The sequence below is a fragment of the Arctopsyche grandis genome, chromosome 7 (genome assembly GCF_051622035.1).
Source record: "Arctopsyche grandis isolate Sample6627 chromosome 7, ASM5162203v2, whole genome shotgun sequence".
Lineage (NCBI taxonomy): Eukaryota > Metazoa > Arthropoda > Insecta > Trichoptera > Hydropsychidae > Arctopsyche > Arctopsyche grandis.
The window spans coordinates 18,801,464-18,825,281 of NC_135361.1; the positions used below are offsets into that span (position 1 = coordinate 18,801,464).

At 38.3% G+C, this 23,818-nt stretch overlaps 4 protein-coding genes across 4 annotated transcripts in view; 2 read left to right on the forward strand and 2 right to left on the reverse strand.

Annotated features, from left to right (window-relative positions):
• Positions 1–23,818, reverse strand: part of LOC143914659 (uncharacterized) — a 198,483-nt gene that overhangs the window by 136,246 nt on the left and 38,419 nt on the right. The window lies entirely within an intron of this gene.
• LOC143914194 (sin3 histone deacetylase corepressor complex component SDS3-like) lies at positions 1,360–3,623 on the reverse strand. The gene is made up of 6 exons (XM_077434305.1): positions 3,409–3,623; positions 3,209–3,272; positions 2,777–3,092; positions 2,468–2,693; positions 2,199–2,368; positions 1,360–1,895 (listed from the first exon to the last, which is right to left on the reverse strand). The coding sequence occupies exons 1-6, from the start codon at positions 3,536–3,538 to the stop codon at positions 1,797–1,799; spliced, it is 1,005 nt and encodes a 334-aa protein (XP_077290431.1). The 5' UTR covers positions 3,539–3,623; the 3' UTR covers positions 1,360–1,796.
• LOC143914191 (F-BAR domain only protein 2) lies at positions 7,599–14,612 on the forward strand. The gene has a single exon (XM_077434303.1). The coding sequence runs from the start codon at positions 9,209–9,211 to the stop codon at positions 11,918–11,920; it is 2,712 nt and encodes a 903-aa protein (XP_077290429.1). The 5' UTR covers positions 7,599–9,208; the 3' UTR covers positions 11,921–14,612.
• On the forward strand, positions 8,848–23,343 carry LOC143914193 (SH3 domain-binding protein 5 homolog). The gene is made up of 7 exons (XM_077434304.1): positions 8,848–9,123; positions 19,347–19,409; positions 19,614–19,791; positions 19,870–19,988; positions 20,059–20,142; positions 20,222–20,526; positions 21,614–23,343. Exons 1-7 carry the CDS (start codon positions 9,091–9,093, stop codon positions 22,656–22,658), a joined length of 1,827 nt encoding a protein of 608 aa, XP_077290430.1. The 5' UTR covers positions 8,848–9,090; the 3' UTR covers positions 22,659–23,343.

Here is a 23,818-nt window from a genome sequence, read left to right on the forward strand (position 1 = left end):
GGTCACGGATTCAAATCCCACTGGTTTCTGCTGGCCAGACCTTGGATTTATGGCTCCAGGTCGATCGTTTCCTATAAAAATTTGCCAATTTATCTTACTTTCATTGAAAAAGTTCCAACAAATTGGCAACCTTAACCAACTTTCTCGGAAAACCTCGAGTTTTCAGCAATCTCGAATTTCGCTGAATTGTATAAAATGCTGCACATTTACAAACTTAGCCATAAATGTCTCTGTGGATGTTAATTGATATTGTTGCGTAGGGGTGGGTGGAGGATCCAAGTAAAAGGCCAAAGTCGTTTCACAGAATTTATTGGTGATTAAGGAGATACACACACTGGCAGTGCTCCGTCCAGAATGTCTTGATATCGCCTAAGTACCGCCTTATAACGGATAGGCCGCTCAGGGCATCTTCGACGTCCGGTTACTTCCTTATTGTTTAGTCATGTACCCGGATATGTATTCCCACGACACTCAGTCCCACGGTATCGGTCACTTCTGAGAAGGTACCAATAGCGGCCAATTCGGTGGCCATTGTTTAGCCTACTGGCACTTAGTCAAGAGATAATCCTTGAAACCAATTATAACGGTCACACAGTCTCTGGGATGCTACTCGGCCTAATCCGATTGCACTTACTCGGCGGTGTACGTAACAATATGTATTATACTTACTGAATTTCGCTGAATTGTTTAAAATGCTGCAAATTTACAAATTTGACCATAGATGTCTCTGTGGATATTTATTGATATGTATTTATGTACTTTGTATAATACTGATAATATTTGTATCAAATGTACAATGTTTCTAGCCAAGAAGGCGCATTGAGGTTACCTGTTATAAATTAAAGATAGAATAAAAATAAATAAAATTTAATTCACCGTTTGTATACTTGTGCCGTCGTACTGATTGAATACATATCATAATATACTTTAGCCCGTGTTAAGCAGGTAGAATATACTCCTCCACCTTAAATTCTTACCAAACCGGTTGAGACAAATTTAAAACCACACCCCTACACATGCCAACGAACCTGTCAAATATTCAGTTCCCACAATAGCATTACTTAACGTATTGGCATACGTATAATTTTATTTGCATACACGAATATGAAATCTGATAAATATTTTTTTAATAGGTTGTAAAAAAGTACAAAACGTATAGAACCCATCAACTATAAGAGAAAAGTATCAACCCTGGTTATATATACTGTTATACAGGTGTCACAGGGGTGGTGCAGAGGATAGACCGATGCGAGCAAAATAGCATTGCATTTTGTTGCTCATCATGCTGATACTTGAAACTCATACAAAAAACATGTGAAATTTTCCCCTTGTGGTAAAATAAGTAATGAATAAAAATTTAAAGATCAATTATCACACAAATATGTTTTATTTCTATTATTCTACTGATATTATACACAACATATATAAATAGACAAATGTCACTCTACATCCTTGAAAGTTGTCACGTTATTTCTAAGCAATACATTTAAGGAAATAAAAAATAAAAGTTATGAACTAGGTAATAAAAGTAGACGAAATCATTAATAGCGCTCAGTGCAGATATAATGCATGTATGCGCTTTTTAAAACAAAAATAAATAATAAAAAATAAGATAACTCATAATGAATTATTTAAATACTTGAAGCAGCTAGATTCACAATTACATACATCCATTGTATAATATTATATTTACAATACTTATTTTTATTAAAAATTAACCGAGATTCAAGGATATTCGACAGATTTTAATATAAAACCATTCAACGATTATTCGACAGATCGGAAATTTAATCACTTTATGGCGCTCTCCTTTTTATCGTAATTTTACCTTGGGCCAATAGTGATGTATATATTTTTAATTTATAGCCCTCTGGTGAAACTTTTTTGACCCAAATCTAAAAAAAATAAAAAAGTTTTCATATCAATATTGGAAGACTTTATATACAATGTTGTTCATTTATATATATGTATAATGTAAAGAATTGTAAATATGTTTTTGACCTCTTTTTCCTATTATGCTGTACATTAACATTAGAATAATATAATACTATGATTACTAACTAAATAAAATAAAATTGTAAAATAGAAAATGATCAGTAGATCAGTAGCTATTAAAATATGTAGATATAAGATGTATTGTGAACATAATTTCGTAATAATAAAAAGCATTTAAAAATCAAATATATAATGTAGCTTACACATTCGGATCCAATAGCGGTAATGTGAGCAGGAAAACGTGGATAATCTCTACCTTCTACAAATACACTTTGGCCACGATGAAACCAACGCTTCTCGTACAACAGTTTACCATCTTCCACACGTGCTTCTACATTGGGCGATGGAGCTCTACTCTCTGTCGTATTGACAACTGAAAATATTTCAAATATAATAAATTGCTCAAAGTTTTAATACATTAATAAAATAAATCCAAATATACATATATTATTATATTAATGTATATATTTACCGGTGTCTACGGTCTGGGGAGTTGGAGAATGAGAAGCTGCTTGCGGTTTACGAGATTGATTAGCAGATGAAGGTCGGGCTCTAGAAATTTGCCTCAAGTCACTATCTATATCCCTATCATCTAATAACAGTACGATATTGGTGGTAATTGGTTTTCGTCTTTTATCAGGTACAGGTACGGGATCATTTGGCCGACGTCTAAGTTTACGTGTCATTGCTGGTTTTACCTAAATAATAATAAATAGATTTTATACATTAATACACACATAAAAAGTGTATTATTTTATAATTGAAAATTGTAAAATAAGACCTCCATTGAGTCTCCATTTAATTCCATATTGTGTCTTTCATTCTCAATGTGTCTCTTTTTATCTTCAAAATCTGCTATGAGATTTTCTTTTAGTTCAACTTTTTTCTCTTCGAATTCTTTAACAGATGATTTTTTTTCAGAAACATAATCATGCTCTATGCAATCTTGGGAATATTCATGTTGAAGTTTGTTGTGTTGAAGACGTTCTGAATAGTCTTTTTGAAGCTTTTTTTCACGCTTAATAAACTCTGGGTGCGTAAGATCATTAAGTTGTTGTATTTGAAGATTAAGGCTTTCCAATGCTTCTTGATACATTCTGAAAATATTAAAAATACATTTTATGTGCAAATAAAAAAATCAAGTTGGAGAATAAATTGACAGCAAAAAATGTGCAAACTGAAAAGTAGAATTTTTAAGAAATTTAGTACATACTTTTCTCGGATCTCACGCGGTTCTTCATGATTTATCATATCGGTTTCACTGGCCTCTTCAGTGTCTGTGAAACGAAAATAAAGGATAAATCATAAATAAAACTCAAATTAATTAAAACAGTTTACAAAAAGAGGTTTATCAAAGCCAATATTTTAAATAAAAGTCATTTGCAATAATTTTGAAGTTCCCATCGTTTCAACCTTCATTGGAGTCTGTATCTTGCGTCTGTGGCATCTTGTTATGCTGCCTGAACGCCCGCGACTCCAACTCCTCAAAATCTTCATCCTCCATCTCCATTTCCATTTCATATCCGTCTAATGAGCTCGACATTGTTACTCGGAGATTGACAATAGCAACAGCAACAACTGTCACTGAGACAAAGTTTGGCCATAATAAATTTTCTTACTGCTCCAGTCTAAATATTCATATTTATCGGCTAATATTTATTATCATTACATATCAAAAGTATTAATGAGAATAATTATCATTATACATTGAATTATATACACGAATTCATATATTTAAATTGTGGTAGGTATTTGAGTTTGAACTAAATATCTTGTGTGACCATTAATATTTATTTCTCCATTTTGATTTCATTCAAACCGAATACAAGTTTTAAAATTAACATAAAAATGTCGATAAATTTTAAACAGCACAAAAGTATAACTCGTCTCGCCTCGTCCCGTTTTATAGCAAATGAAAGCACCATCGAGGGTATAGGTCTGTTACTGTGAATTGTCGCGTTCTCTTGCTCACACAGTAGCACGCGTCTGAGCGTCTTTTTATTATTGAATGTAATGTGACAGCATGCAATACACGGTAAACGGATTATTGCACAAATTGCGATCACACGCACGACAATCGTTGCCACAAAATCGTGAATACGGAATATCTGACAATCAAGTTTTCGTTAGTACAATATTTCGCGTGTTTTAGATTTATAGAGTTTTTGAGTGCCAGATGTGATCGAGATCGGGTTCGGTTATCAAGATTTTAGTAACGTGTGCGAGATCGCTTTTTGTGGAATAATCATCGAATCGTGTGGGAAAGCAAACACATCATAATATCTTAGCAGCCAATACTTAATTATTTAAGGTTAGGTTAAGTTAGGGTTGGAAGTACGTTTAATTCAAAATTGTACGTTATAATTCGAACGTATGTGCATTGGCGTTCGAATTACAACTTCACTGATATTGAGCAGTGATTTGTAATTCTATTTACATCCGTATTCACTGCTTGAGTCAGTGATCGACAAATTGCAGCAACAGCTACACCAAACAGTGCGAATTTTAGTTACAAAGCGAGGACGTCGCGAGAGTTCATAGGCGTTGGTTTGGGTGGCTGGCTAAGTTAACGAGAGAAGCGGGGGTCCGTAAAAGTAAAAGTCCGTAGAAGTGGTGTTGGATGATATGCAAGCCACCCCCTCCCCCCCTCTGGATCGAGCCAAGGACAGATCCAGAGGGGGCGGGGCGATGGGAGCAATCGCCTTCTCCTAAATTTAATTGCCGTTTGAAAATTATATATTGATTTAAAATATTTTTGTCGCGGTGTACAAAATGGTTGTCTTTTTGTTACCTACATCTGGACAGCCAATGCGCCAAACAGTTATTTGTTATTTGTTAGGTGTCAGGTGCAACCTAGGTGATTCTCAGACTAAAGGAAGTAAGAGCGACAAGGACGAAAACGGATTCTCAATAGAATTACAAAAGTGAATCGATTGTATTTTAATTGTATCTATTCATTTTCATTGACGACATATCCAAACCAGAAGAACTCTACGATCTTCCGACACATTTCAGTTTTACGGTTTAAGGTCTGTTCATACCTAGTCGGCACGAACCGACTTCAGCAGGTATCCGGCCGTACGAAAAGTATTCTTTGGTACATTTTGTATGGGTATATTAATTTCAACCGTCACGTTTACGCCACGGCAGGCTTACAGCAGTACCCGACATTTCCTGTTCATACCTTACAGCAACATCCGTCTTTTTGGCTATCGTGGAGATATACACGCGAATTACGTGCCATGAGTCTGCCGCTTTGCTGTTGTAGAGATATAGCACGACTTGTAATATCACCTATTTCCCTCATCGAACTTAATCTGTACAAATGACATCATCGTGTCCTCTTCTCGTACACGAAAGTTAGCCGTGGCCGAAATACTTCGTCCAGCTTACCCATAAAGGCGATTCGACTCGCTCCAGATACGCAATCACGAGTACACGGGAAATCCCAAGGAGCTACGCAACTACGCATCAAACATCGAACACAAAGGAAGACCTCGACCCCGTCAGAATCTTCCAGAACGTGATCTCACCAGCCCAGCTACGCGTTGCTCAAGCAACACCTTTATAAACCAGTGCATCGTCCCCAGATGCCAGTGAGCTTCAGGAACTCGACCTAGCTCGTTCCAGTGAATCCTTTACCTACTTCGCTGTATATACAAATACACCTGTATTAATCGAGTAATAAAGATCCTCTTCAAAATTCAACTGAATTTCCATAGGCTGGGAAATGGTCCAAAACCTTCAACCCCCCTATACTGTTTTGGACCAATTATCGATAGTGACAGTTGACAGCTGTTCAATCTTTCGACATGGTTTTGGCGCAAATATTTAAAAAAAAATTAAATTTTTTACGGAAATATTTAAAAATTTTTTGTCCATCATCCACAAGCTCCTTATACAGTGTCCAAAACTCTCCTTCGGTTTTTCTATTTTTTAACATGAGATGCACATCAAAACGCCTCCGTGTTTTTTTATTGCCTTCTTGAGCTTCTTCTTCCAACAACAACGCGATTATACATAATTTTTCGTTCGATAAACGCCGAAACATTTTTGCTGACTTGTTTTCTGACGCGTAGCTACGAATGCATGCATACGTGTATGCATTCATATTGTTAGTACTCGACAATACGACGTAATCAATATTGCGCCGTATCATCATGGCCTGTAATGTATAAGTAAGCCGATACGGCCATCTCTTTCTCACCCCGTCTGTTCACCATGATCTCGTTTACTCTACCATTACGTATGCAGCCATCTCTTTCACAGACCGTACAAGTGTATTAGAATATTTGGGGAAGTTTTCTTGAAGCGGCTATTGGCTGTTGACTTGGTGTCGTGCGGGCCGCTGGATCTGCAATGTGTCGTTGCTCTGGATCCGGCTATGTTCAGATGTCTCTGGATATGGCAGTGTGTTGCTGGCTCGGCATTCGGCTATGTTCAGAAGGTCTCTGGATGCGGCAGTGTGTTGCTGGCTCGGCGTTCGGCTATGTTCAGAAGGTCTCTGGATGCGGCAGTGTGTTGCTGGCTCGGCGTTCGGCTATGTTCAGAAGGTCTCTGGTCTGCTGCTGTGTGTCGACGCTTGCTGCTGTGGGTCGACTGGTCTGGTGCTGTGTGTCGACGCTTGCTGCTGTGGGTCGACTGGTCTTGTTTGGAGTGGACCTCCTTTTATATTGTTTTTGGGCACACGTGACTCGTTGCAGCTGGTGTTTATGCGTATGCGAAGAATGTGTTTTTGTCGATGGGGTAGAATTTGCTAGAACGATTGGCACCGTTCCGCTCGATGTAGTTTAATGGCTGCAGGTGTGCTTCGACCGGTTTTGTTCCACTCGACTTGTAGGGGTAGAACTTACTAGAACGTTTGGCGATTGATTCCAAGAAGTGCACGTGTTGTTTACGTGTGCGAGTTCTGCGAGGAATGTGGTTTGTTGTTGTGGAATATGCTCGAATGTTTCGATGACGATGAATAGATTCCTACAGACCTTTACCTAACAACGTGTTTCTGGAGTACACCTGGATACCCGAGAGCCATTTCAGTGCGAAAAGGTGTTTGTCACATTTTTTTTTATCGCCCCCCTTAGAAAAAATCCTGGATCCGTCCTTGAGTCGAGCGTGGTCGAACGTCGAACGCCAAATCACGAATGAGTGTGTGTGCGTGAATAATGCATATATGCAGTGCTGATAACTTAGACTGGCCGCGCACTAGGCAGCCAGGCTGCCACAGCCAATCTAACATACGGTGGTTCATTGGAGCCCGCGCACTAGGCAGCCAAGAATTCCTGGCTGCGGCAGCCAATAGATCGCGTACGATTGCACGGCAGTCAGCTGGCTGCACGCAGCCAGAGCCTGCAAGGTAGAATGTATGTGGCTAGTATGTGGCTGCCTTCAGTCTCCGCGCACTTGACGTAGCAGCCAGAAGTTTTACGCCGCGGATAGCGAATAGAATCCCAGAGACTGTGTGACCTTTCAAGGATTATCTGTAACGGATATCTGTTAACGGATTATGGGGATCTAGTCTTGTTGTGAAGGTCTTCTTCACCACCAGTCCGCCATGTATTATAGACAGGTTCGTCTGTGTTCGGTATTAATACAGCTATATGTTGAATATGGTATTTATTTGGTAGTAACACGTATACACAAGTATGGTTAATTGTTGGTAAAAGTATGTCGTTCAGCGGTCTCTGGATATGGTAGAGTGTCGCTGGCTCGGCATTCAGCTATGTTCAGAAGGTCTCTGAATGCGGCAGTGTGTTGCTGGCTCGTTGTTCGGCTATGTTCGGAAGGTCTCTGGATACGGCAGTGTGTTGCTGGCTCGTCCGGCTGGTTGATCTTCCAAGTCCGCGTAGTGTAGTGGTGGCTGGTCAGGAGCTGTATGTCGACGCTTGCTGCTGTGGGTCGACTGGCGTTGTTTGGGTTGTACCTCCTTTTATAGTGTTTCTGGAATCACCTGATCGATGGTGGTGGTTTGTTGATGCGTAAGAGAGGAATGCACTTTTGTCGAGGGGTAGAATTTTCTGGAACGATTGGCGCCGTTCCGCTCGATGTATTTTAATGGTGGCGGCGTGTTTCGACCGTTTTGGTTCCACTCGACTGGTAGGGGCGTTCCGCTTGAGTTTAATATAATGACTGCAGGTGTGTGTCGTCTGGGTTTCGTTCCGCTCGAGTGTGAAGGGTGGATCATTCTCGAAGGATTTTGGCATCGTTCCGCTTGAGTTGGATTTGGCGCCGTTCCGCCTGAGTTTAATATAATGACTGCAGGTGTGCGACGTCTGGTTTTCGGGAATGTAGTTTGTTGTTGCGGAATATTCTCGAATGTTTCGATGACGATGACGATGACGAGATTCCTACAGGATTAAATCGTAAGGCAATATGGGATATGTCTTCAGAAGAATATAGTGATCGAGATGTGAAAAGACGAAGATGGTAGGAAATCACAAATACAAAGTGTGAGGAAAGCTTGGTTTTATTAATCTTACATATATGTTTACCATCGATGGCACCCAATGCAATTGGGAAAATTTGCATTTTTATTAAAACCATTTGCTATCTCAATCCATCTTTCTCCATTCAATTCTGGAAACGCTGTTTTTTTTTAATGAATGAATCCAAAATCTTCTCTTTGCTTTGCGTTTCTTACGAAACAAGAGGTAAAGAATTATTTCTTCTACGCTTGACGGAAAGGTGACTACTGGCCGTCGACTCTGGCTGCCGAAACTGGCTGCTCAATATTTTGGCTGCCTAGTGCGCGGCCAGCCTTAAATCGGTCAAATCTTAATGGTTCGCGATCATTCCCCACAGGAGAATGACTGAACTCGCTGAACAAAGCATTGCAGAGTGGGCGTATGAGGCGACGGGCTTACAACGGCGACAGCGACAGCGACATCAGCTCAAGCGACCGTAGCGAGAAACGAGCCGTTGTCGCGGCTGGCGGTGAGTCGCTGAGTCGCTGAGTCGGTGAGTCGGTGAGTCGGTGACGGGCTACGGGCTACGGGCTACGGGCTACGGAGTCGCAGCCCCACCGACACGCCCTACTCTACCACCCCCCCACCCCACCAACAGCACCCCTCTACGCCGTAGCGTAGACCGTAGCGGATCATGGCGGACGAGGAGCTCGACCCTCGCATCCAGGTCAGTACTCGGCCAGCGTAGCCCCTCTCCACACCACATCACACCACACCACCACCACCACCATAATCACCACTACTACCCCATCATGTCGCGCACTTTCGCCGAGTGCTTCTCCACCGAGAACGTCGGCTACGACATCCTCTACCAGAACATGAAGTTCGGCCTCAACGCCAGCAAGGAGTTCTCCGACTTCCTCCGCGAGAGGTCCACAATCGAGGAGACCAACTGCAAGCTGCTCGCCAAACTGGCCAAGCAAGCGGCGGGCAATTGCATGCAAGGGACCTTTGCTCCCGTCTGGGCCGTCTTCCGCAGCTCGGCTGAAAAGCTCTCCACCCTACACCAACACATGTTCCACAAAGTGAGCGAGCTCGTCAAGGACGTCTCTAGATACGCAGACGACTTGCACAAAAAGCACAAATCCGTCAAGGACTCGGAATCGAGCACTCTCGAAGTCGTACTGATAATGCAAAACACCAAGCAGTCCCTGCAGAAGGCAAAGGACACGTACACGGCCAAAGCGCTCGAATTGGAAAAACTCCGAAAGGACAACGCTTCGACGAAGGACATCGAAAAGGCCGAATCGAAATTAAAAAAATTACACGAAGACTATAAACTCCTCGCCGACAAGTATTCCATAGTTAAGCAGGAGTTTGAACGCAAAATGTCGCTCACTTGTAAACATTTCCAAGACGTCGAGGAGGCTCATCTCAAACAGATGAAGCAATTCATCGGCACTTACATAGAATTGATACAAAACAATCATGACTTAGTCGGGCAGGTTCATGTCGATTTTAAACATCAATGTTTAGAAATGACTGTCGATCGGCTCTTAGAACAGTTTGTCGTTGAGAAGTACAATGCTTTAGAAAAGCCGTCTGTTGCCGATTTGAGTGCTCAATCTATCAAGTCGGCCTCTGCGAATAATTCCATATCGGAGAGTGATCAGATTTCGGCTGTTACGAACGGTGCTCATAAGAATAATGCTATTATTTTGAAGTTGGCTAAGAAGGAACCGTCGTTCGCTACGAAGACTTCGAGGCGCACTACGTCGCTGTTGAATCTGTTCACGCCTAATTTTCAAAGTAAGGATGAGCCCAGTGGGAGTCTGGATGGGGCAGCGCCGTGCTCGGCTCCGTCTAGTCCGAGCGGGACTCAGTCGGGTGCCGCTGCTCCTCAAGCTACCGAGAAAGTTGTAGACGAGTCTCAAATGGGTCGGAATCCGTTGAGGGAATCCAGATGGTTTTTACGTAGCAAACGCACCAAAGCGAAACTTAAAAAGTCTAAAAAGAAGAAGGAAGAAATCGGTGAAGTGACCGCTGGCACTATCGAAGACAAATCCGACCTCGAAGAGAAGGAAGAGGAGGCCGTATCTAAAGATTTAGAATCGATACAATCGCCGGAAGTGGACGAAGACGGATATTGTATCAGACCGAAAGACGATAAGGGCAGTATATATAGCACGTCGGATTCCGATTCGGACGATGAACGAGAGCAAAAGATTCACGTCGAAATTAAACCGTTGAATAACGGCGCCGCTCCGATATCAGCAAGCGTCGATGAATTACTAGCAACCGTAGAGAATCTATCCTTATTTCCTACGGGCACCACGAGACGAGGCTCTAACGCGAACTTGGCAAAGCCGAGCAGCGACTTATTGGGTTTGAATCTATTCCAAAGTCCGACCGGAAGCAATCCAGCATCCCCTCTAGGCACCATCGGCAATCCTTACGCTCCACTTCAAAACTCGCAAGGAGCCTTTTTAGAAAGTCCTACGCCCATGTCATCGGCCGACGTCGGAGATCTATTCTCGGAAGTGGGAGATTTGAGCCAAACGATTAACGAAAAACGAGTAGTCACACCGTCTGCGGTGAATATTGCAATACCGAGACCGCCATCGCGGCGCTCCGAGACTGGAGAATTCCGGACGGCCGGTGTAACGGCGACGTCTCGAGGGCCGTCTCCGCTTACTATAGGAATGGCCGACACGATACCGCTGGCCGTAGCCTTCCACGAAATCATCCATTCGTATTTCAGAGGCACGGACGAGTCCAAATGCCAAGTGAGAATGTCTGGCGATATGATGCTCTCGTTTCCGACCGGCATCGTCGGCGTCCTAGCGAACAATCCCAATCCGGCGAAATTATGCGTACGCTTAAAAAACACACTGAAACTAGAAAACATAACTCCGAACGAGAAATTAGTCAACATCAACCGAGCTTTGAATCGGGACCACACGATATTGGAGTTCAATATGAGCGCACTCACATCACTGCTGAAAAGACAATCGGAGAGGAATCCGGGCGCCGCTTATTTCAACGTCGACATATTGAAGTATCAGATCAAACCCAAGTACGGGGCTTCGTCGTGTCCGTTCCAATTGGTGGCGTATTGGAAGTGCGAGCCGACCCACACCGATTTGAAGATAGACTTTAAGTACAATTCGCATGCGATGAGCTCGCCTTCGCCGCTATTGAACTTGTCGATATCCGTGCCGATGAATGGGGACATGCAAAAGGTGCAGTCGAGGCCGAGTTGTCAGACCGGCGGGGATATGTCCGGTTTGATTTGGAAGTTCACCGAGCTGTCGCAACACTCGGACAACCACGGCGTGGGCTCTTTGAGAGCTCATGCGGACTTGGATGCGGGGCCGTCGTCGAGGGCCACGATAACGTCTCAGTTCAACTGCGAGGGTGCTACGCTCTCGGGCGTGGAGTTCGAACTCGTCGGTGCCGGTTATCGTTTGTCGCTCGTCAAGCGAAGGTTCGTGTCGGGCAAGTACATATGTGACGGTGAATGAGATTGATTCAAATCCAAAAGTGATTGTGTGAATATATATTTATGTAGTGCGATGATCATCGGAAATATCGGACGGGGTCAAAGCAGGGGTGCATTAGGCTCTGACGCCTGTTCTTTCTTTGTTTTTGTACTTTTTTTTTGTCTGAAATTTTTCTATAGTACCCCTTGGTCTGTTACACCACCTCCCCGTAGTTTAACGTAGCCGTGTAGTACGACAAGCGCGCCGATATGTGGTACGTATCCAAAATTTACATTGCGAATTTTAATGTAAGGCAACTTTTCAAACACTGTAAGCAACATCAGCCCGTCTCCTGTCTAATGCACAACTGACTGGCCTCGTCTTTGTTTCGTTTTTATGTTTTGTTTCTTGTTGTACATTCTTATTTTATACACAAATGTTTCTATATTGTCGTGAAAGTCTGATTTGGGCCGTTGGAAACAAGGTAACGAAAGGAATTCCAATCACGTGTATGATTACAGTCTGTAATGTAACTCGTAACATGTGTGTAATTGCAGTTCGTAATATACATAAGCCTCCATACATGTGTAATTGCAGTATGTACATACCAACGAACAGTTACATTCTAGTGTGTAATACAACTTGTAATAGTGTACTACAGATTGTAATCAAATTGTATGGTAGCCGTATTACACATTCAACTGCTCGAAAGTCTATTATTGACTTTGAATCAAATTCTTGATAGCAAAGTTTGATGCATATATGCACTCGTTAGCGCAATGAATTTAGAAAAAAAGGTGTTGTAGATCACGTACATACGAGTGCATAGTATACAATTTGTAAGCTTTCATATATTTGTAATACGACTTGTAATACTTACATTCTGAGCAAAAGTGTGTACTACGTATTGTAATCAAACTGTATGATAGCTGTGTTACACAATGTAATTACACTCGTTGGACTGCTTGACGGTGTATTATAAACTTTGAATCGAATTCTAAATAGAAAGTTTGATGCACATTCTAGTGTATGTAATATGAGCTTGTTAACGGAATGAATTTAGAAAAAAGGTGTAGATCACGTACATACGAGTGCGTAGTATACATTTTGTAAACATCCAATGTAAACAAACTGTATGCTAGTTGTATTACACATTGTAATTACGCTCGTCATACATCCAAATGCTCCGAAGGCGTATTATAAACATTGAATCGAATGTGTAATAGAAGAGTTTGATGCAAAGTAGCTTAGTGAAATGTAATATGCACTCGTTAACGCAATGAATTTTAGAAAAAATGTGTAGATCAGATACATACGAGTATGTAATTTTGTAATCCTCCATACATGTGTGTACAAATACATTCTAATGTGTACTACGACTTGTAATACGTGTACTACAGATTGTAATCAAACTGCATGATAGGTGTATTACGCATTAGTAATTATTACACTCGTCATACGTTGGACTGCTCGAAGGTGTATTATAAACATTGAATCAAATGCGTAATAGCAAATACAGTAGCTCAGTGAAATGTAATATGCACTCGTTAACTCGTTGTTATATTTTAATGTGTATATGAAAGGGTCTTAATCTTTTGGAACATGTTGTGGGCCTAATTTTGTATCGCAACATAATATGTATACACACGGTAAGGAGATAAAAATTTCAAAGTTTATAATACGCTCTCGGTTTGGGATTCCGTTGGCGTTATCTCAGCTAAATTTAAAATGTACCGAATCAGTGTGCTTTTTTATTATGTATGCAATTTGAAACTATCAGCACTTTCAGCACCAGTCGCCTCTCGCCATAGCTTATCTACTTGTTGAATGGACCCGTCCGAATCTCGCTTTCGCGACGACAAAATTGAAAAAAGAAGTTGATTATTGCAATACTGCCTTTCACGAACGAATTGTTGACATGTATAATATTTTTGTATAGAGTGTATATTGCTAATGTGGTGCGAAAAGTCTCTACGGATCGATATTTTTGACACGCGCTTATATACTGTTAGAGGTTTTTTTTTCTTGTTTTTCGATGAAATTCACGTTTCGATTTCGTATCGACGGCCACCACGTTAGCCGTGTACTGTTTGAAAAGTATTTGTTTATATATTGTGTATTGATATAGCGGGGCTGGACAAAATTTGAAACGGAGTTGAAGTTTTGCGGCCGATTAATGGGCCGCTTTGTTTGTAATGTATGGTGTTTTTTTTTTTCGTTCGAATGTTTGATGCGTTCGATTGCATGTATTTTGTCCGGTCCCGTTGCATATTTCTAGTTTAGTTGATTCCAATTGATGAACAAAGTCTTAGGCGGGTTAGTTTTAGTCGTGGGCACTCGGGTTACCAGTTATCAATTTTATTGAGTATTTTTAATGTGCTTTAAATGGTCGCACGGCGCCGCTCGGCGTGTGGTTTTGAATTGTGTAAATTGGTTATGTATAATAGTACGTACGGGGATTGGTGGGCGGCCGTGCGACGACGTAAGGAAACCTTATCGCGAGCTGAAGGGGGTTTTTTCTCCCGCTGATTACGATGTGCCTGTACACTAATAAATGTCCACAATTTACACCATAAATATTTTCTAAAAACATCGGGTATTTTATTACTATGTATGTATTTGTTGATCAAATGATTCCGACGACGACGACGTTGAAATTTTATTTTATTTTAATTATTATTATTATGTGTTTAGTTTTCTTCTCATTCGAAATAATATTGTATGTATTATTGTGTTTATCAAAAAAAAAAAATTTATATATTATTATTTAATCTTCTTATTTTTATCGATGTGTTGATGTTTTAAAATTTTTATAGCTTTCACATTTTTTTTTTTTTTGAGAAATTTCGAGATTGTATCAACTACAGAATGTATAATGTAAACATATTTCATAATAAAAAAAAGAAATGTAAAATGGAAATTATAGATTTGACATTATGTCTAGGGATTACGATAAGACATAATGTCTAATCTATGCATATGAGCCGTTATATTTGACAATGGTATTAGTCCACTTTTCTTCATGTCGAGAAATATCTTGCAAAACATTTAAATATAATGATTTGCGTTTAACCACTTCATCGTCATAAGCGCACCGGTGAGCGCTCCTTCGTATTTAAGGCTATGACTTGAAATTGATTTTGGTTTCTTTGCAGTGACATCTAAAAATATCCTGTGATACTAATGAAATTGAAAACGGTCAATATTTTTCGTTAGTTTGTCATATATTCAAGAGGTAGTGTTAAGGGTCGTCAGTGAGCACATATGAAGGGCTCGGGGCAAGATAGTGTTAACCATCATTTTGATCCAAATTTTCCTGAATATGCCATCCTATGTAAAATGTTTAAGTTACATAGATGGCATATTCAGAAAAATTTGGATCAGAATGATGGTTGACACTATCTTGCCCCGAGCCCTTCATATAATAAAATAATCGAATCGCTATCACAAACGCGTGGCTATTAAGTGGATAACAATATTTAAAAAAAATACTGGTGGCCTGTAATATGTTTATTCTGCTTTTCCCAGATTCTGTACATGTCGAATTAAAAGAAGTGACAACAATTTGTGAATTAAGTCGAACAGAAGTGGTGTTTTTGGAACTGAAAATTGATCTTTCGCCACTTTCAAGTGTAACGGCTCATATATTTCAATTCAATCGAATAATTTATTAGTTACCATTTAGTTTGTTATGTATATTTTACGTATGCGAAAGGTTTTATATAGTCTTCAAAAGAGAAATTAATTATCCAGTGATTATTTTAATTTTTTTTTGTTTGCAATATTATAGCTTTATATACAAATCAATTTGGTGTATAATTTTAATTCAAATAATGTAAAATATATGGATGAGATTCATATGTTGTAAATATGTATGTATATTAAGAGATACGTTCAACTTTAGTTCATATGCGATGCCATAATTTTTTATATAATTATTACTATATATACATTTTAAGGAATTATTTCACTTGAATCTCTCTTATCAATTTTTTTTAATGCAATTTCCAAACTAAAAAGAATCGAATTCATTATCACTATTGTAATATACTGTTGTTGTCTTGATTGTTTGCATATCTGGGACGATCGGTGAAACGTATATTTGTAAACTTTGACCAAGTCTACTTATTATTATGACACATATATATACGTTGCGTCATTTGTCACACATTAAATATTGTTTTAAATCTGAATCATATGATTTGTTCTATTTTATTGGTGTGTCGAAACTTGTTTACATATATGAAACTACGAACAAAACATAGTTGTTGTTCTCGCATGCTTTTCGCACATACAAACTCTTAATAATTGTATAATTTTATGATTAATTTACATGTAAGTTTTAGCTACTTGGCAACGAGCACTTATACTTATCGTATGCTACTTTACGGTGGTCGTCCATTAACATTCCTCGGCTGATTCTTTATTTCGACGCTCGTTTAAGGCAGTCATTATTTAACCTCACTGTTTGAACTCTGAAGGTGAATGTGTGTATTCTTCAATTTGTTCTAACGAGTTAAAATAGAGTTGATTCAATTCACAGTTGGGCACAGCGTCACGGCTGTGTAATAACGCAAGGGGTTTGTAATTCGACGTATGTAATGATGTGCGTGCGCCAACTCTTATGCAAAATTTGCAAAAATCAAATCTCGGCATTTCTCAAACGTACACACACCGCTTGTCTCGAATGTATGTATGTATGTAGTTGTTGAAATATAATATAATATTTATGGAATATTATTTTTGTAAAATTGTCTTGCAAATTTATTTTAAATAAAAATAAGTACAACAATCTTTAATTTAGAAATTGTATGGTTTTTTTTTTTTTGATTTTATTTTATTACTAGTGTTTTTACCTGGCTTCGCCCAGTATTTGTAATATAAACAGCTTAAACATGGCGAATTTAAATCGTAAATATTCATTTGTTTTTTTTATTACATTTATTTGAATCGAAAAAAAATAATATGCAACCATATATCGATATCGTTGTTGTGGAAACTTTGATTTGTTTTCCATGCTCCCAACAAGCTTTACATACGGAGTCTATTTCGAAATTATATATTAGACTAGTTGTTTTACCCGGCTTCGCCCAGTATTTGTAATATAAACAGCTTAAAAATGGCGAATCTAGTAATAAATATTCATTTGTTTTTTTATTAAATTTATTTGAATCGAATCATATCGAATCGTCGTTGTAGAAACTTTGATTTGTTTTCGATGCTCCCAACAAACTTAACATACATACAAAGTCTATTTCGAAATTATATATTAGACTAGTTGTTTTACCCGGCTTCGCCCAGTATTTGTAATATAAACAGCTTAAAAATGGCGAATCTAGTAATAAATATTCATTTGTTTTTTTATTTAATTTATTTGAATCGAATCATATCGAATCGTCGTCGTAGAAACATTGATTTGTTTTCGATGCTCCCAACAAACTTTACATTCAAAGTTTCTTTCGAAATTATATATTAGACTAGTTTTTTTACCTGGCTTCGCCCGGTATTTGTAATATAAACAGCTTAAGCATGGCGAATCTAATATTAAATATTCATTTGTTTTTTGATTAAATTTATTTGAATCGAATCATATCGAATCGTCGTCATAGAAACATTGATTTGTTTTCGATGCTCCCAACAAACCTTACATACATACAAAGTCTCTTTCGAAATTATATATTAGATTATCACGAAGTATTGTTATATATCGACGACGCGGACGATAGATAAATAGACGGTAAGATTTTCTGTATAAAAATGATGATCTCACGAGTGAACGTATCAACGACGCGCTCCTGCGATCAACATCTTTGTTTTTTCTCTCATTATAATGTACATATTTAATATATATAAGATATAATCAAAGATGTGTTTATAATTTGAGCGTTATGAAAACGAAATATGATGGAACTGAAGCGTTCAAAATGCGTCTGCGCTCGTCCACGTCGGAATTTATTCATCTGCTACGAGGTGATAAATTCATGTGAGTATTAACATTTTGCATAGTAACGTTGTGTCTGTCTGTTGTGTATCTCTGTGTGTATGTGTGTGTGTGTAACCGGCCACAGGAAACAATCTGCTTACAGTGTTTGATAAAGTGTAATCACATATGTTATATTATATATTTGATGCGTGCCTTACTTCTCAATTTTTTGTATATTAATAATATACAAACATTTATTGTATGTTTGATTTTTAGCCTCGTGATCGATATCCACATGTCGGTGTAGTGTAATAGTCTACTGTAATACTAGTGGGTGGTGTTGTAGAGAGGGGTTGAAAGTGTGAGCGAAATGAGCTCACTTTTAATCACCGCATCGTATTGACATTCCTTATGATATATGTATAATGTGTATTTTAAGCTTTGTACTAATATATATATATATATATATATATATATATATCGGAATTTCGATTTATTATCTTGTTAATTGACTTGTATTATAAATGTGTTAGGGTTATTCTGTATCTTATCTCGGTGCGATTTCGCTGATTTGAGATATAATATATCGGGTTGGTGGTTTTCCTTTTTTTTTATATTATTTATTATTTGTTTTCGGCATTATTTTATTGATCGGGTTGAGGTTAAACGTGTATTCGGAATTGAAAGTGGGCTAGATGGATCTTAAAACGTTGCCGAGGTGTCGTGAGGTGTACATACTGGTTTGTGAGAGTCTTAATGATGCTGTTTTATTTAGTATTATAATGTATTGTTATGTAAAATAGTAATTTGAAACGTTTTCGAGTTTTATCTCTTTTGTGATATACATACATATGCGAGCTGTTGGAATGTTGGAATTTATCAGCACATCCCGTCAATGTGTTTAAAGTTAGGTTTGCAGTTGTCGGATTTATCTCCGAGTTGAATCAAATAGTAGTGTTTTCAGTTGAACAAAGAAATACACTGTAGAGTTTGTTTCCTTTGTTATGGTCGTTGTTTAATTTTTACTCGATGTATTTTTTAAGGTTGTGGCTATTTGCAGGTATTATATCTGCAAATTATTGGCTATTTGCAGGTATTACGTCTGCGAATTATTGGCTATTTGCAGGTACTATATCTGCGACAGGCGCAAAGCTTTCTGCGCATGCGCGTGAACTGTCACTGTCAGCGTGTTTACTGCTAAAATTTTGTTTTAAACCTCTTAAAATTTAGTTCGAACTCGTAAAGTGACGTAGAGTAAAAAATATAATCCAAATTAGTTAATATTATTAATTCAATCAAGTCTAGCATACATACAATAAATGTAAGAAATTATAATCGGATTATAAGTGCGCATGCGCAGACGGCTTTGCGCCTGTCGCAGATATACATAGTACCTGCAAATAGCCACAACCATTTTTAATGTTTTATCCAGTACGGATTATCACTGTAATAACTTTATATATATTCTTTGCTTTGATGGACGTATTATATAATAGCATTGATGTTTTTTACTACATGTGATTTATTTTTTTTGTATATTTTCAGCTCGAACTGGAGAAACTCAATACGGAAACGGCTGAAATCAATAAATTGGAACTAGAACTTGAGGTATGTCTTTAAATAAATCAACATCACATGATTCTATTGTCTGAATTATTAGATAGAAATTGACGTGCAAGGTCTCACTTTTGCTTACGTTCGTTATGAATAACGTACACGGTCTATAAATAGGATTATGACACTTGTATGGGTTTGTCGATGCATTATTCTCTAAGATGCATTTCGTATGACCTTATTTGTATCTTGATATAGGAGGCGAATACAACTTTTCGGATGCTTTTAAATGAAGCGACACGGCGACTCAAAGGTTTGGCTCAACGTCTCGGCACTAGTGTGGACAGAGCCAGGCCTTATCACGAGGGTTTAACAGCAGCTCAGGATGCTCGTGCCGCTTGCCAGAGAGCAGCCGTTGCATATCAACGCGCTAGTGGTTAATATTTAGCGAATAAATCTGATTTTAGTAAGTTTGCTTCGTGTTTTTATTGATTTATTATGTTGAATTTTGTAGAAATTCACGCCGCCGCTAAAGAAACTGTCGCATTAGCCGAGCAGCGTTTCAAAAGTAATCAACACGAGTGGCAATTCGATAGCGCGTGGCAAGAGATGCTCAATCATGCTACAATCAAGGTGAACTTCTCATTAAAAAGATAATCAATTCTCTCGTTGACTCTATTTATACGTATGTGTTTTGTGCTAGGTAATGGATGCTGAAAATCAAAAGTCTGATAGTGGTCGAGAGCATCATAAGCGGGCTCAACTTTTTAACACGGCTGAAACTAGGGTATTGAACGCTTGTTTTTAAATAAAAAGTATTGAATGGTTTTTTAGTGTTAGTAAAAAAAAATCGTATGAATTTTTAGTTGCAACAATTGGAAGATCAACTTCGGAAGTATGTGTTGAAGTCGAGGCCGTATTTCGACGAGAAGCAGTTGTGCCAAGAGCAGCTCGCCACTCAAAAGGAACGCATTGAATATTTGCAAGACTTAATTTCCAAGGCTAAATTCAGATATTCTCAGTCGTTGAAAATGTTGGAGGCAATCTCGGAAGAAATCCATATGAAGCGCAGGGATATGTATGACGACAGTGTCGGAGAATATCCTGTAGGGCCTCGAGAACCCGGCGTCGGAGCGGAAAACTACACTGATTACTCACTTGAACTGGAAATGTACGTATTACTCTGTCACGATTTGGTTCTATTGTGTCGTATGATTTAATAAATCTAAATATCCGGCTCTTGTTTATGATGCAATTTTTACATTGAATTTTAAAATTCTCCTAAAATATAAAATGCTATCACCCGTGTGTAATTTGGACCTGTTTTACAAAACTACTTCCAAATATTTTTTTTATCCTTTCATTACATACATTTCAATCGATTGATGCCATGACAGGAATTATCCCAAGCCGATACATATGGTTCGATTATTTTTTGCACATAAGTTTACTAATAATTTCAATAGAATATAATCGAGACATCTACGGTCAAACTTTGATATACAACAAATTTGCGAGAAATACATTTTTACAAAGTATATGTATAGGTAGCATATTTATAAGAATCAACAAATTCGATATTTGTGAGAAACTGTGGGGAGGATAACGATTTATTGGATCCGTTACAACAATTAAGCTAGATAAATCGGAAAATTTTAGCAGGAGATGGTCGACCTGTGTTTTAACACAATGGTGGCCCCTGACTCATATTTGTATCATGATGGGTGCACAACGTTTAGTGGCCGCTGTTACATATATGATTTACGACTGCGCGAACTGTTTCAATCCGTTGATATATTTATGTATCACGTTTACGTCAATCGTTTGTGGTCGATGATACAATTATGTATCACCTTTTTGTTTTATGACAAAAACGTGATTAAAATACATATATAACAGCGGACTGAGAAATATATTCGCGCAGTCGTGAATCATATACATATGTATCAGCGGCCAGTAAGTGTTGTGCACCCTACATGATACAAATATGAGTCAGTGGGCGCCATAGTGTTAATAATCACCAAGATCTCTCCAGCAGTGTATTTGACTGGGACTTAAATCCACGACCTTTACTGGTAAACAATAATACTTCCAGTGAGCTACACCGTGGCTATGTAATTCAATACCGAGTGAGATAGCTGCCTGACAAATAAATATATATCTTATATATGTACATAATGTACATTGCTCATGATCATAAGGAAGTAATTTCATAAATTTGACCTTTATTCTAAGTTGTTTTTTTACTGTTTATATAGGAATGATCTTGGTCTACGGAGCAAGCCTCATGTTAATGAAACTGAGATGAATGATGAAGCTGGTACATTAGAGGAGCTAAGGCGACGGGTGCGTCGCTTGGCCGCTCGTCCCGTCGAAGGCGGTGAAACCGGCGACATCGCTTGGGAGACTGAATTGAACGAAACCGTAAACCGCTTGGATCAAATGCTTATGATGAGGGAAAAAGCTCAACAAGCGAAAGTCCGAGACAGATGCTCGCCAATGCCTTACAAATATGTGCCAGAAGTTTACGACAATACCTCTAGTTTGAACAGCGACGAATCGAGTCCACCGTCGTCTTCGCAGATCCGACCCGACACCAGCACACAACCGGAATGCGGAGAATCATCCACAGCTGATGAACCGAATACGACAAGTCCGATTAAATATGTCGATGAAACACCAATATTGCAAAAAATAACAACTCCGATTAAGCGTGTCGATGAAACGCCATTATTGCGAATAATGCAATTGACAGAAGATATTGACGTGTCTGACGGTAAACAATTGACTGGAGGTGACGACGTATCTGAGAAAATAAGTGTTAATATTGTAAACGAATCTGAAAATGTAAATATATCTCAAACGAGTGAAGAATTGATTGCAAAAATTTCCAGTACTGAACCTATCGAGGAAGTTATCTCGCCGATATGTGAAAATTCAGATTTAAATGTCAACGTAGATGCGTCGGGGAAGCTTGATGTTGTTTCGGAAAAAGATTTTAAATTTGTTCCTCTTTCGTATACCATTTCATTTGATGATACATTGAATGGTGATAGTGTAAAAGAGACAGTGTATTCGGAAAACGCTCCGGGTGAAAGTAATGAAAATTTTGCGTCCCTTACTACCATGTCGAAAGTTCTGGACGAGCGGGAGTCGCCCTCCGGTATGTCTGTAGATCAGCTCATTGAGAATGAGAACGTCCCGTCGCCGCAGTCTGAAAGAATCAGCAGTGAAATGGCTGATGGTGTTGAAAGGTCGACGGAGCTAGGAATGAGTGACGACAATACTAATATACAAAACTGAACAAATTGTATAGACTGATTTACATCAGAATTGTTAATTGAATGAGAAGTTGTACTTAAAAGCTTATGATTTTGAAACTCGTAGTTGATATGAAATGAGTGAGAATTTTGTAACTTAATTTTAAATCGTATTTTATATGTCGTATTATTTTTATTCCGATACTTTTAAGATTTGATTTGTCAAGAGTGAATCTGGCGCTGCTGGTGTGAATTTTATTGAATTAGTCGAGTATTTTCAATGTGATTTTAAAAAATATCTTATTATTAAGTACTAAATATTAACAATCTCAACTAGCCTCGGACTAACGATTATTGCTCACGATTTGTCAAAACTTTATATCACTAAAGTAATGTAATAATTAATATATATAAAATAATTTTTATAAGCTTCGAACGGGCAACGGTGCTGATCATATTAGGAAGTAGGTGTTTTACGTGGCACTGTGTGTATGCATTTAAAATATCTGTAGTGCCATTTTATTATTCAGAAAAATTATTAATATTGTTAAACTTTGAATGTTTCATCGTTACTTGTAATATATCGTTTTGTCTGGAATGCTCTCGGAAGGAGGTTGGCACGAGAAGCGTGCGCTGATACCTGAAAATGTTGTGGTTTTATAAATGCATATATATATATATACATATATACATACATATATTATAATGAAATACATAGATTTACTATTTAATGATTATTATATTATTGCTATGGACCTTTTCCTAAAATCCTGCATATACCCAGTATATGTAATGTGAAATGATTTTATTTTATTCAGTCAATCATGCACACTCGTCTAATAGATTGCTCCAACGCGACGAGTGTGCTATACAGATTAAGAATTATTTATTAGTTATTTAACTCTGTGTGCTGACGTCTTTTCCGTTGAAAGTCGGCCACACTAAAAATTTCGCCAACATTTCCAACTAGAATCATTTTGAAATGCAATAGAAAGCAGGTATTAAAATTGTGGCTAATCCAAACAAACCCTAGATAACTACCGCCGAGGATTTTAGGTTTTGTAAAGGTGTGTTCAGACTCTAATATTATACATATATATTGCAACAATATAAAATAAACAAAAGAAGTCTATTAATGAATGTATTTTTCCAAAACTAGTTCCATCTTCATTGTTGTTAAAATGTAATGCTCACAATCTAAAT

What these genes read in the sequence shown, in the direction of transcription:
- LOC143914194 (XM_077434305.1), bottom strand. Translation starts at nt 3,538, where the DNA reads ATGTCGAGCTCATTAGACGGATATGAAATGGAAATGGAGATGGAGGAT. An exon ending in CCGCGTGAGATCCGAGAAAA is followed by an intron (nt 3,093 to 3,208) that starts GTATGTACTAAA and finishes TAATATTTTCAG; the next exon opens with AATGTATCAAGAAGCATTGG. An exon ending in TCCCCAGACCGTAGACACCG is followed by an intron (nt 2,369 to 2,467) that starts GTAAATATATAC and finishes AAATATTTTCAG; the next exon opens with TTGTCAATACGACAGAGAGT.
- LOC143914193 (XM_077434304.1), top strand. Translation starts at nt 9,091, where the DNA reads ATGGCGGACGAGGAGCTCGACCCTCGCATCCAG. An exon ending in TGCATATCAACGCGCTAGTG is followed by an intron (nt 19,792 to 19,869) that starts GTTAATATTTAG and finishes TGAATTTTGTAG; the next exon opens with AAATTCACGCCGCCGCTAAA. An exon ending in TCAATCATGCTACAATCAAG is followed by an intron (nt 19,989 to 20,058) that starts GTGAACTTCTCA and finishes GTTTTGTGCTAG; the next exon opens with GTAATGGATGCTGAAAATCA.
- LOC143914191 (XM_077434303.1), top strand. Translation starts at nt 9,209, where the DNA reads ATGTCGCGCACTTTCGCCGAGTGCTTCTCCACCGAGAACGTCGGCTAC.